Source organism: Plutella xylostella, chromosome 21 (genome assembly GCF_932276165.1).
Source record: "Plutella xylostella chromosome 21, ilPluXylo3.1, whole genome shotgun sequence".
Lineage (NCBI taxonomy): Eukaryota > Metazoa > Arthropoda > Insecta > Lepidoptera > Plutellidae > Plutella > Plutella xylostella.
In genome coordinates, this window is record NC_064001.1 from 747,398 (window position 1) to 761,092 (window position 13,695).

Sequence of the window (13,695 nt, forward strand, 5' to 3'; positions counted from 1 at the left end):
TTTTTCGTTATAATTTATATTATGGATATAATTTATATTATGATACAGAACGTGTTAGTTTCGTTAAGCACTAATCCCACTCAGCGCACATTTTATAATCGATACATTAATGCATTTTGAAGGTAGTTGTGTCTGTAAATTTAATACTTTAACGAAAACAAAATTGGAATAGACTTTGTTCAACATGGAGAAAAAAAGGGTTTGTAGTTCGGATTAATTTCATTTCAAATAAGGAACGTAGAAGAAATCAATAAAATACTTAGATTAGTTTTACCTGTCAGCATCTTTTGGTAATCTAAAAAAAATTAAATTTGGATCACGATCCGTATTTAAGCAATTAAATACGGCACAGTATTTTTTTGCTGCTTTTTTTCTTTTTATGTCCATTTTTCTATTCATAAATTTTAATAAATACCTAAATACGACATTTATAAACTAGTACGAAATAGGAACAAGTAGCGCGCGCGTGCATCGTCTTCCGCTTGCGGCAGCCGACTAGATTTGCCCATTCGAGGCGGCAGGCGCCAGGCTGGCGCCTGCGCCGCCCACGCGCGGAGTGACACAGGCCTGCCCAAGGCAAAAATAACAATAATTGTTTGACAAATCAAAAAAATTAGGCTCCCAAACTGAAATTACATTTATGTAACAATATAGGTAGATAGCTGACATGAAATTGTAACAATATCATCAGTAAACAATAGTTTCTTACATTTTCTTTATATCTATAGAATACTTATGTTGAGTACATTTCATTAATCCTATTTATTTTAATTATCTTAGGTTATACATTTCTATAGATGGCTACATAAGAACCTGCTTAAATAATTAATTATTATTAAATTTAATCAACTGTTAACACAGCATAAGTTTAGGTAAGTACTTAGTACAACTTAACTAACGATTAAATATGCTTAATTATACCTACTATGATAAGAGTATGACAAATAAGAGTATAAATTACCTCTGTAATTTTGTAAACACAACATTATTTGAAGGTATTATACTGTTATAATTATTCTAAACTATTTATTCTCTAAAAAGTACCTAGCAAATAGAATTTAAATTACCTCTAGATCGAGCTGAGTGACAGAATCAAGTAAGCAGATATCAGATAACTTATTCTATAGGCAACACACAAACCTTATGCACACTCGTTCGCATTTTAGTGCCTTTGCTGTTAATAACAGTGAGTGCCCTAACCTTGCCATCTGTACCAGGATACACTTCTACAATGCGAGCCATTTTCCACTGTAATGGAGGTAAGTTATCTTCCCTTACTATTACTAAAGTACCTACTTCTAAGTTAGGCCTATCAGAACGCCACTTGGGCCTGTTCTGTAGTTGCACAAGATACTGCTTGTGCCATGCCTTCCAAAAACATTGTATCATTTTTGTACATTGTTTCCAGAAAGATAATCTATTAATGGGTATATCTTTCACATCAGGTTCAGGTATAGAAGTCATAGCAGCTCCTGTTAAAAAATGACTAGGAGTTAAATAGGCCATATCAGTGGTGTCAGTAGCTGGTAAGGCGATGAGTGGTCTTGAGTTTAATACACCCTCTATTTGTATTATTACAGAGTTTAACTCCTCATAAGTGAGTACTTGGTTGCCTATAACCCTTTTCATATGAAATTTAGCACTTTTTATGCCAGCCTCCCATAAACCTCCGAACACTGGTGAATATGCCGGTATAAAATTAAATTCAATACCTAAGTCACTTGCAAATCTATGCACTGTATCTTGGTGCTCCTTTTTAGAGTGATTTGAATATAAATCATTGAGTTGGTTGCTAGCCCCTTTGAATGTAGCTGCATTATCACAATAAATTATTGATGGCCTGTTACGACGGCTTATAAATCTTTTTAAACATTGCAGGAAGCATTCTGTGGTCATGTTAGAAGCCAACTCAATGTGTATCGCCTTTGTGACGAAGCATACAAAGATGAGAATATATGCCTTATAAATTAATGGTTTCCTGATACGGTGTGCCTTAACTGAGAAGGGACCCCCATAATCAATACCTACTTTCTCAAAAGCACGGCAAGGGTTTACCCTATCAAATGGCAATGAACCCATCAGCTGTTCCGTTGTTTTAGCCTTAAGCCTAAAACAAACAATACATTTATGTATAACACATTTTATTTCTCTTAATCCATTAACAATGTAATACCTTTGGCTTAAAGTTGATAAAATCATTCTTTGACCTGCATGCATGAGTAGCTTATGCTCATTAGCTATTATTAGATGCGTAATATTTGAACCCTTGGCCAAAATAATCGGATGTTTTTGAAAATAAGGAATCTGAGCATGCTGCAACCTACCACCTACTCGCAGTAGCCCCATGTCATCAATGAACGGGTTCAATGAACTAAGGTTACCTTTTATTGGTTTATTTGAGGTCAATGCATTCATCTCACTTTCAAAATAATGTTTTTGATCGCACCTAATTATCATTTTTAATGCAAAGTCTAACTCAGCACAAGTTATGTTACCTCCTAAGTGGCCTTCCTTTTTACAAATGTTGTAAACTCTGTATATACAAGCAATTACCCTTATTAATTTATTTATATCTGAGTATTTTGACAGTAACTCAAACTTTTCTTTTTTCTTTTCAATAGAAATACCGCAAATCTTAACTTCAGGAATTTGCTCTGGGAAATTAAGCCCCCTGCTACTATGTACATAGCTACTTTCTTTAAAATAATCTGGACCACACCACCAAAGATCATAATTTTGTAACAAGTGTGGCTCAACACCTCTGGATAGGCAGTCTGCTGGGTTTTTTGTGGTATTTACATACAGCCATAAAAACTCTTTAGTTAAGTCACGAATCATCTTAACCCTATTGGCTACATACACACTTAATTTCACTGGTTCTGTATTTAACCATGCCAAAACAATTGTTGAATCAACATATAGATACACATTTAAGCTAAACTTTGTTTTTAAAGTGTCATACACCTTTTTGGCTAACTTGGCCAGCAGTAATGCGCTATTGAGCTCCAATCTCGGTGTGGTCAATTTAGTCATAGGATTAATCCTGGATTTAGAACATAGAAGGTTCATACTAACATTTCCCTGATAATCAATAGTTCTAACATATAAACAGCTTCCATATGCCTTGTTGGAAGCATCAGAGAACCCTACTAGCTCTATTAACTGAAGTTCGTATGTTCTTATGTTTCTAGGTATCACTATATCTGACATACCTAACAAATTTTCAACAAATTCTTTAAATTTTTTATTTAAATCATAGGGCACTGCCTGATCCCAAGCAGTCCTCAGCATCCATGTCTGTTGCATGAATATTTTTGCCAATACAATTATAGGCCCTATTATACCTAACGGGTCGAATACACTACTCAAAAAACTTAAAATCTGTCTTTTGGTATATTCTGTAAGAACCTCATTTTGTGAACACCCTATATTAAAGGTATCCTTTTTTACATTGTACTTTATGCCTAATGTTTTAACAAAGGCATCTTCATGCTGACAAAACTCAATATCCTCAAGATTTTGATCACTCTTAGGAATATCCTGTAATATTTTTGGATGGTTGGAACTCCATTTGTGCAACTCAAAACTACCTAACTTCAGTAGCTCAGTCAACTGTTTTTTAATCTCACAGAGTTCATCAAGATCATTACTCCCTACGCTGACATCATCAACATAGACATTGTTTAACAAAGTAGCTGCCCCCAGAGGGTACTTATCCTTGAACCGGTAAGCTAACTCATTTAAACACCTTGTAGCTAAGAAGTTTGAACTTCGGAGACCATATGTTACACTTAGCAATTGAATACATCTTATTTCTTCCTGTGGTGTGTCTCTCCACAGTATGTTTTGTAGTGAACATTGTTTTTTGTTCAACATAATATTTCTAAACATTTTTTTAATGTCAGAAATGAACACATATTTACCATTTAACCTAAATAAGATCAAAATGCTAAATAGGTCATTTTGAACACAAGGTCCATTTAATAAGTGATCATTTAATGAAACACCTTCATTAGTTAACATTGACCCATCAAACACTACCCGAAGTTTTGTTGTTTTACTATTTTGATTAATTACTGGATGGTGTGGTAAGAAATACACCGGGTCCTGCTCTAAATTGTAATCGCTAATATCATAGTATCTACCATGCCCTAATTGTACATACTCATCTATAAATTTTTTATAGGGTTCCTGTAACGAAGGATCTCTAATGAACCTCTTTTCTAGGTTGTAAAACCTTTGAAGAGCCCGTGATAAAGAATCACCTAGCCTTATATCCTTAAAGTCCTGCTTTAAAGGTAAAGACACCTCAAACCTACCATCTATTAATTTTGTTGACTCACAGAACTGAATTTCAGCAAGTTCCTGCTCTGAGGAGGCCTCTGTATAGACCTTAGGCACCTCTTCACACTGCCATAACCTTTTTAGTGAATTGTCAATTGAATTTAACCTTTGTATCTCATTTTGATCAAACTCTGAGTCTAACATCATATTACTTGTGCTACTACAAAAGTTACTAACCGGGCATTGTTTATACTTACCATGCTGTGGTAACTTGCCTGCTACAATATAGCCAAACATAGTGTTATGCAAATATAGCCCACCTGGAGCCACTGGCAGCTGTTCTCTCATTAATATTCTGAAAAATATATCACATCCTAATAGAATACTTATTTTATCACTAATGTGAAACTGCTGATCGGCTAATTGCACATTTGGAGGTATATTTAAGCTTTGTTTGTTAACTGGAAACTGTGGCAAGTTACTAGTTATATTTTTAACTACACAACAGGTTAAATCTTGTGTATTGTTGTTTACTGTTGAATAAACAGTTAATGATGCCTTTTGTTTGATTTCATTAGATCCACAAATCCCACTGATAATGGTTTTCTCATTAAACAATTGACAATCAATTTTGTTTGCCACATCGGACAAAATAAATGAAGTTTGACTACCTGAGTCGCAAAGGGCTCTCAAGTACATTGGCCTACCATTTTTATCATAAACCTTCACCTTTACAGTAGGTAATAATATATTTTCACTTAAATTTCTTGATAAAGCAACTTGTTTTGATAAATCAACACTATCACTGTCATGAATTAAAGTATTATGTTTGTCTTTACATGTAGCACACCTAAACGCAAAGTAACACTTACCTTTATGTGAGTTTAAGCAAAGCTTGCATAATTTGTTAGATTCAACGAATTTTATGCGGTCAGATGGCAAGGCTAGCTTGAATTTTTGGCACTGATGAAGCTTGTTATGATACTTGGACTGGCAATAGGTACATGATCTGCTTATTTGGCCCTCAGCAGCCGCCACTAAGCTCGCTCCATGGTATTTGTTCACAGAAGTACACGGTTGTTGCACCTCTGCCACAGTTTCAAGTGCAGATGCTCGCTGATCTAGAAATTTCAGAAATAAATCTAGTTTAGGTAAAGTGTTATCTTTTAATTCTAGATGAAAGCATCTAAAGGTGTACATGTCAATCTTACGCTGTAAAATACATAAAATCATTAAGTCCCAGTGCTGTGTGGGAACTTCTAGGTTAGTTAATGCTGACAAGTGTTGTTTAGTTTTGGATACAAGCTCTCTTAAGCTAGCAGCAGAGCATTTCTTTATAACAGGTAGATCAAGTATGCTGTTTATGTGATGGTTAATTATCCTAAACTTATTATCATAGCGCTCAGCTAACAATTGCAAAGCAACATTATAATTTTCGGCATTTAAGCTTAAATGCTGCACCACATCCGCAGCCTCACCTTCTAATAAGGTTTTTAAATAATAAAATTTATCGCATTGCGACAGCCTAGTGTCATTGTCAATGATACTTTTGAACAAGTTTACAAAATCGTGGTATTTGCCTACCTGGCCATTGAACTTTCCAATCTCGATCCGTGGAAGACTCTGATGAGTCATACTGGATACCTTCGGGGGTTGGCTAGGCCCTTCAATGTTACCTGCTGACTGATGTTCATTGAGCCATTGATTTAGTGCCGCCAAAGTTATCAAGTATTTATCCTCATACTCGTCAATTTTTTCGTCGTCGTTCGGGTCTAGAATTGAAATATCAATAGTTAGTTCACAATATTTATGATAGGTAGACACTAGCTGTTCCTTTTTAACGAGAACCTGCTCCCTTGTTACATTTTCTAATTTGAGGTTACTTAGTCTAGTGATAGTACCTTTAAATTGACCTCTGGTCGCAACCATGCGTTTTAAATCGTCTTCCATTGTGAATCGTACTTTTAAAATTAATTAATACAGTTATATTGTGCAATTCGACTATAGTTTTCACTTTTAATAAAAAAAAACGTGACTGAGCACACTGCGTAATAAGTAAAGAGAACAGAGAAAACAAAATGGCGTTATGCGCAGCAGTCGCAGTTCAAAGGCGCTCGCGTCGCGCGTCAAGGAATGAAATTGAATGAATTGTCGCGAACTTGCTTCATTCACGAACCAATCGGAAACGTTCACCGAGGCCGCTCTCGTCCGCAATTGGTGGGTTCTTCGCACAGCGACGTCTCGCTGTCTCGCTCCTACCCGTTGCAGCACGATATAGCCCGCTCCTTTTGTCAAAGGCGGATGCCTCGTGGAGTTGTGTGAATCAGTCGATGACGTATGTTCCCGCTCCCGTCCTTGACCGTGAACTCAGTCAGCTCACCTTGTTCTCTGCTATTCGAATGACGATATTTATGAAGATTGATATGCACCTACAATATTTGTTGTAGTACTTATGTATAATTTATCAGCCTCAATAGCAGGCTGAATTTATGTTTGTTTAGTCCTGATGTTCGTATTAAAATACTGCTCAATAGCAACAGCCCGAACACAGTAAGTATGTTGTGATTAACACTAGGTAGCACTATTACTCGTACCACGCAATGCGTGGCTGATAACTGTCAATGGCACAGCACGGCAACAATGTCCTTTTTATAATTGCTGTCAATAGCACAGCCTGAGTCCTATGACACCAATAACACCAGCAACACAGGTCACAGTTTTTTAAAAAGCACAGCTTTTCACAGTAAAGTTTATAGTCACTTATTGAAGTGGCACTTGCGCACACACACGACGCAATTTATTTTAAGTCCCGCACTACGCAATATGGCGGTTGATATTGTGAGCCGCACAGAACACCGCATGGAACCGCAACACTAATGTCTTTATCAATTATTAATTTAGGCGAAGATGGACCATATTATGTGGCGTGCTGGTCGTTTAAATAAAAACCACATAATTAAGTTTAAATAGTGGACTGTATATTGAGGTTTTAATCACTAAATAAAGACACACATTGACAGTACGGTGGTTCTAATGCGACTGAATTAGGAACTAATCTATGTTCATGTGCATGTATTGTACACTGCGCCTAGCTCTCTCCAGTCGTGTCGGTCAATCCGTCCCATTGGGCTATGAGAGTGATGGAACAGAGAGTGCTCCTGTGTACTGCGCACACACTTGGGCACTATAATCTACTCCTGCGTAGATGGCTGATCTCAATTGAGATTGGCCGCCGTGGTCGAAATTCGGCTAGGAGGACATTAAAGTTGGTTTTATCAAATATTAAAATAATTCCGACCCATACACAAACATTAGCACCAACATATTAAATCTAGATTTAGTGTTAAATCTCGATTTATGCCATAAATTTAAGTATATGGAGTTTCTGAAATCAAGATTAGACACTTAGTCTAGATTTATCACATAGGTATTAGTTTCCAACAACATTCCAACAGCCGTATAGAGTCCACAGGAAGTGTAGACATCATCATTACGTCGTGAGCATAATGAGCGGGGCTTGTTAGCCGGCACTCGAGGCTCCTCGGGGGGACACGCGGGGTCACGCGGGGTCACGCGGGGTCAGTAGGGGGCACGGCGAAGGGAAGACTGACGCCGTCAAAAGATTACGAAGCAATGAAAAAGTTAAACTTATAAAATAACTCCAAATGACCCCAATTTTTTAAAACATTATAGGTATTTAGAATTTGATTATAATTATGTATGTTTTTAGTTGGTAATATTCTGATGCAATGTTAGGTGTACTTCAATATTTCAGACGGCATTATTTTCCGTTAAAGAGAAAATTGGTGCTAAATTTCACGAACTGGAACTGCTTCATTGCTCGCGAATGTAGCTAAAAAAAAATTGGCGCAAATACTTAAGTCAATAAAGAGGTACTTACACTTAAGATTTAGAAAAGTGCTACATGTGATTAAAGGGGAGGTGGAAAGTTAATTAAATGTTCATTAAATCAGTCGTTGAGTATTGGATAATAATAATTATGATAATGACATCAAACCTAGAGCTAAACTGTATCAAGTGTATACCAGTTTTACGATTTAATCAACGGACAAAATTGGTTTTAAATAAAGTGGTAAAGTAAATAATTAATCAAAAACCAATGACCACCAACCAACAGGATTTAGCTACGTGGCGCTATGGTGTAATTCTACACTATAATTACGAAAGTGCGGGAACGTTTTTTACTCTTTCACGGTAGAACGGCTGGGTAAATTTTGATAAAAAAATAATATTTACGTACATCCTGAATAATCCTGATCCTATTCTAAAAACTGCTGTTGCTTACTTATGACTTATTCATATTAAATTTAACAATATATACAGTACACATCTGTACTCCATTAATTTGTGATAATTAAATTACATTACGTTGTTAAATTTTTCAATCATCGATAAAGTTCGTCATGGTGTCAGTAAAGACTTTTCAATTTAAATTTTAATTGATTCACATAAAGAGAGTCAATTTGCATAGTATAAACCGCAGGACGCGTAGGTACAGGGTGTTTGCGTGAACAGGAGAGGTATTCATTAGCGATACAATCAATAACTCATACGTTACAGGGACAGATTCTGACGACACCTACTGTTCGGTTTGGAAACGGACCCATTTGGACGATACTCACATTTAAATTTACGTAATTAGTGATAAAAGATAATTAATTAAATAAATCGTCAATCACTGCTTAATACGTTAAATAGTTACATATTATTTGGTAATGTTAATAAGCCGTAATACGCTGTTCACTGGGTGTCAAGGGTAGGTAAGCTGTATCTTTTGACAAACATAAAGGCAATAAATATTAATATTCCATCAAGATCTTTGAATCGATTTATCAGTCACATACAGACAATATTTACTCACGTATTACATAGTATTTGGTTAGTTTATTTCATTCCCACTTTAATTTAATTTAAATTGCCACCGTTTTGTCTTAAATGTTTTAGTGAAATCAAGGTTATCATAATCATGGGGTCGAGCTCTCAGTCCCAACGTATCCAACACCGATATAATCGGTATAGCATTGTTTGCAAATTTGGCAGCTGTTATCCAAATGGGATTACGGACATGCAATACAAGCCGTTCTGACAATAATCTGATATATGGAGGCCGCGCCGCGCTGGCTACCGATCAACGTCTTTATTGCCGATTGCTGTATTGTGTAGGCTTTAGCAGGCCTGTGTTCTGTGCTGAAGGTATTAAGGTGATCGCTTAATACTTAATACCTACTGTTTGATGGTGATGTTTACTTGTGGGGACGCGCTAATGAAGTACAAAGTATGTTGTCAGAATCTAAAGTTCGACTCTTTTTGTTAGAAAAAAAAAACGATTATAAAGATAACGCTTCTTGTAAACTGAAAATCCGTTCTATGAATTTAGGGATTACTTTGTATAGAATATAAATTATTAAAAAAGAATTAAATATAAAATGTAAAAAGCACAGTAATAGTCCAACTCAGTCAGTCGTAACATAAAATGTTTTACTCATGAAACGAAATGAAACAAATACTCGTACCTGTACCTTAATACATAAATGAATCCATTGTGTTTGATCAAAGATAACTGTGTTTACGCTTTCAACGAATGTTTGACCACCCCTGACCTTTGTTTTAATATCACTGACCTCCACATTCTGTGAACAGAGATATGTGGTCGTTCTTACAGTGGACACAATCACTTCTTCTACAGAACAACACATACACAGAAAGTGGCAATTCCAGTATTAAGGTAGTTAGAAAATAAAATGTTGTTATTAATTTGGTTGTAGCGCAAATTATATTATAGATTTATTTTTATTTTTATTCTCTTTTTGACTCAGCTCCTCTTTTTTCGCCCGTAGAAAACCGAAGATTACGTCCAAGAAACTTAAAAAATATGTATGTCAATTGTTAACCCAGCTGTGGGAAAATATATAGTATATAAATAGTAGTATAACGCAAGCTCACATCCTGAAAAATCAGTGACAATTGAAAATCTATTGTGCGCGGTTTACCAGTGGGTCATCGAAACGTAAGCGGATAAATAATAATAATATGAAGTTTAACTTTATAACTAAAGCTAAAGTTAAAAAATGAAACTAAAACAACATAATTTAATAAATTAAATACAATGAATTAGGTATCATGATGGATTGTGAAGAGAATACTCAAAATACTTCAAAGATCCAGCATCTATAGGCTTTGTTTTTGTTTCTCACAATCGTTTTTAATACCTATCTAAGCTTTCATGATGCTAATGCTAGTAATTTCAGAAGTATGCTTTCTGGGAATATAGACTTGTGAAATGTCTGTAGACTTTACTTACTCAAGCATTATTTAAACAGGGTGTCCATCTACTACAGAAACAAGATTATCTGAGTAGATAATAGATGAAGGCTGCGGCCCGCAGCCTTTACAACATCCAGGCTTACTACTTCGATTTACACGGGAGCTAGGCTGGCTGAGCTGAAATTAAGGGGATATGTACAAAGGCTCCACTCGAGAGAGCCACAAATTATTATTCTAAAAAAAAAAAAAAAACACGCACTCACGCCTTGTACTAATGTACTCCCTTGCGGGGTAGGCAGAGGTGCATTGCTGCACCCACTTTTCGCCAGAGTGTTATGTTAGTCCCAATGTAATAGGGGGCGGGCCTATTGCCATTTTTACGGGCACATCCAAGACCTGAGAACAAATATCTGTGTTTAAACAAATATCTGCCCCAGCCGGGAATCGAACCCGGGACCATCGGCTCAGTAGTCAAGTCACTAACCACTACGCCATTCGGTCGTCTTATTATTCTAGTCGCTAATAAAAACTCACGTGATCAACATATTGTTCAGAACTCAGACGTCTATTATAATAGACACCGCAAATGCACACATTTCTATGAAAATCACGTGTCCCGATTTTTTTACTGATAACGACAGCTGGACGGAACTAAATGTATGAACAAAAGTTGAGAAACGCTTAACAGGACTCTGGTGACTCTTGTGAAATTCTCTATTACCTCATTTTCTAGAATCGTGCACCTTGGGACACCCTTTATACATATAATACCTGTTTGGTTCCTGTTATAAATAAATCGCACCTGTCAAGAGTTTTCAGATAATTGATTAGTTAATTTGATGAAATTACTCAGTTGAAATTTAAATTGAGTTTCCAGTCACTGGGCAGGTGTTCCGAGATTGATGGAATCTGTATTTAATCGACTTCATCAATAATTTACGATTAAAGTAAGGTTATTTATTGATAAGATTGTTAAAATAAATTTTGACCATTAAAGAATAATTATTTTAAAAAGGAAAAACTGATCATTCACACTCATAAAACAAATCAACTAAATAATTAATAATTTTCTGAATTTACATGAGCAGAATTTAAAAGATTTTCTTATCTATACCTACCTAGGATAATGTACCTAAATATAACACGTAACTTTAGTTTCCAAAATAAAGTTGCAATATTTAAGATAGGAACTAAAATTACTATAATTTGTAAAATATGGTCTCATTTTCATATTTTTTACAAACTTTTCTAATAAATCCAATATCACCCTGGCCAAATTCTTTTTGAAATTCCTTTTATTAAAATGGACGTCGGTATTTCAATAACGTGAGATGATAAGATGAAAAAATATCTATATTTAAACCAATAAATCTTTTGCAAATAGTATTATAATTACGCAGACAGAACTGTATCCAATAAGTAATATACAGTTTATCTTATAAATGCCAAACTGTAATAAATACGCGTTGGGTCTTATTATTTCAACTACCAAATGTGAAATTTAGTCAATTGTTTTGAACGAATGAATTGATCCCCTAAATAATTTTTATTTAGTTATTGGAAGATAATTTGATAAATTAAAATCTTGGTTTCATGATCCATTATTATCAAATTATAGAAAAAAAAACACTTTTCGTTGTTTAAAATCTGCCACTGTATAAACATGGGTCTTACTCGTACATTTATATTTTTTTGCTTAAACTTGTATTCCCAATCACTGATAAATTTCCACCCTGTTAGGGTTCCGCATCGATGGTCCATTACGCTCCGGATTTACAAACATTCCGTAAGCCACAAGGTAAGTTACGATTATTAGAAAAAATGCGAGGTTTATAACTAACCACGTACATTCATAGGCGCAATAGCCTTTATTTAAATGAAGAGATGATTTTCTCGTTATCGTATGGGTATTGATGATAAAATGGCGTAGCGTATTAGTGAATTGAGGGATTCAATTACTGAAAGGACTTAGTTTAGAAAGAAAGGCTGTCGCAAAAAACAACAAGGAATAATATTAACATTATAACTCTGAAATTGAATGATTTTGATATGAAATCTTAAATTTACAGAAGATAAATATTATATCTAATTCAATATGGTACAAGTAAACAATTACAGCATCATTTTACTGAGGAAAAACAAAGAAAACTAACACTGAAAGCGAATATCTTAACACAAACGAATTTGTAACTCCAACTGGGATTCGAACCCGGGAACGGTATTTTCTGGAGCCGGTTTAGAATTTCTGTTACAAGTTGCGATGAGGCCCGTGGGAGCGATAAGCTTACAACATTCACACATGGGCACCAAGCGCTCTTAACTAGGTTCACTTTAAGGCTTTCCTTTTTAAACCTTCGCGAAAACAGATAGTTGGATTGTTTTTACATGTTGCTTAATCGTGTTTACAAACGTAGAAAAAACTGGTTCTTAAGTCTAAGTCAATTTACGCAACTCCTCCAATGGTCCTCTTATTGTCCACGACTATAACACTATTGCCTCGGTTTATTTTTCAAAACTTATCCTGCCCATCTCTACCTTTTATTTTTATGATTTAGATATTTTATTTGTTTTTTAATAGATTTTTTTTTTAAATAAACCTAGTACCAAAATGTCAAACGATAGTAAGCAAAACACCCAACTTTCAGCAAAGAAAAATAATCCCTTACACTCCCCATGTAACATTTTCCGCAAACTATTATGCAAACTTAGAGCAGTCTTTTATGAATTTTCAATGGAAACTTCCAGCAATAAAATATTAGCATCTTCAGTGAGTCAGAACAAGTTATTTTATGGAATAAAGTTCGCTTTATGAGCTAACACGCGTGGCGGGGGAAGTTAAAAGAGGGAGAATCTTTGAAACAATGTAAGTATGTAGACTGTAGGTTGAAGAGAATTAATTCAACCAAGGTTTAAACACCTACAGAAATAATTGAAAATTTTCTATAATTGCAAAAGTTGAAACCTCTAACTTGGTCAAGTCATCTTTTTCCCGCATGTCTTGTAATTGATTCATCTTTCCTTTTCCGAACTACGACATCAACACAGCCTTACACCACGGTGAGAACCACTAAGGTAACCTTCAACACATCTCGAGTGTTTGTCACCGACAAACTAAGAAGAAGAAGA

At 35.2% G+C, this 13,695-nt stretch overlaps 1 protein-coding gene across 5 annotated transcripts; it reads right to left on the bottom strand.

Annotated features, from left to right (window-relative positions):
- Nucleotides 1–589: 589 nt before the first annotated feature.
- Nucleotides 590–7,365, bottom strand: LOC125490156. 5 transcript variants are annotated; one of them, XM_048628519.1, is made up of 4 exons: nt 6,186–6,346; nt 5,869–6,056; nt 5,157–5,405; nt 590–4,639 (listed from the first exon to the last, which is right to left on the bottom strand). In XM_048628519.1, the coding sequence occupies exon 4, from the start codon at nt 4,630–4,632 to the stop codon at nt 1,117–1,119; it is 3,516 nt and encodes a 1,171-aa protein (XP_048484476.1). In that variant the 5' UTR covers nt 4,633–4,639; nt 5,157–5,405; nt 5,869–6,056; nt 6,186–6,346; the 3' UTR covers nt 590–1,116. The 5 variants fall into 5 exon arrangements, with proteins under 5 accessions (XP_048484476.1, XP_048484475.1, XP_048484474.1 ...); XM_048628518.1 differs by having other exon boundaries at nt 590–5,405; XM_048628517.1 differs by lacking the exon at nt 6,186–6,346 and adding an exon at nt 6,461–7,365 and having other exon boundaries at nt 590–6,056.
- Between the last annotated feature and the right edge of the window lie 6,330 nt (nt 7,366–13,695).

Coding starts and splice junctions, on each gene's coding strand:
- LOC125490156 (XM_048628515.1), bottom strand. CDS start 6,234: ATGGAAGACGATTTAAAACGCATGGTTGCGACCAGAGGTCAATTTAAA. Junction 6,057..6,185: donor GACCAGAGGTCAATTTAAAG/GTACTATCACTA, acceptor TTTCAATTCTAG/ACCCGAACGACGACGAAAAA.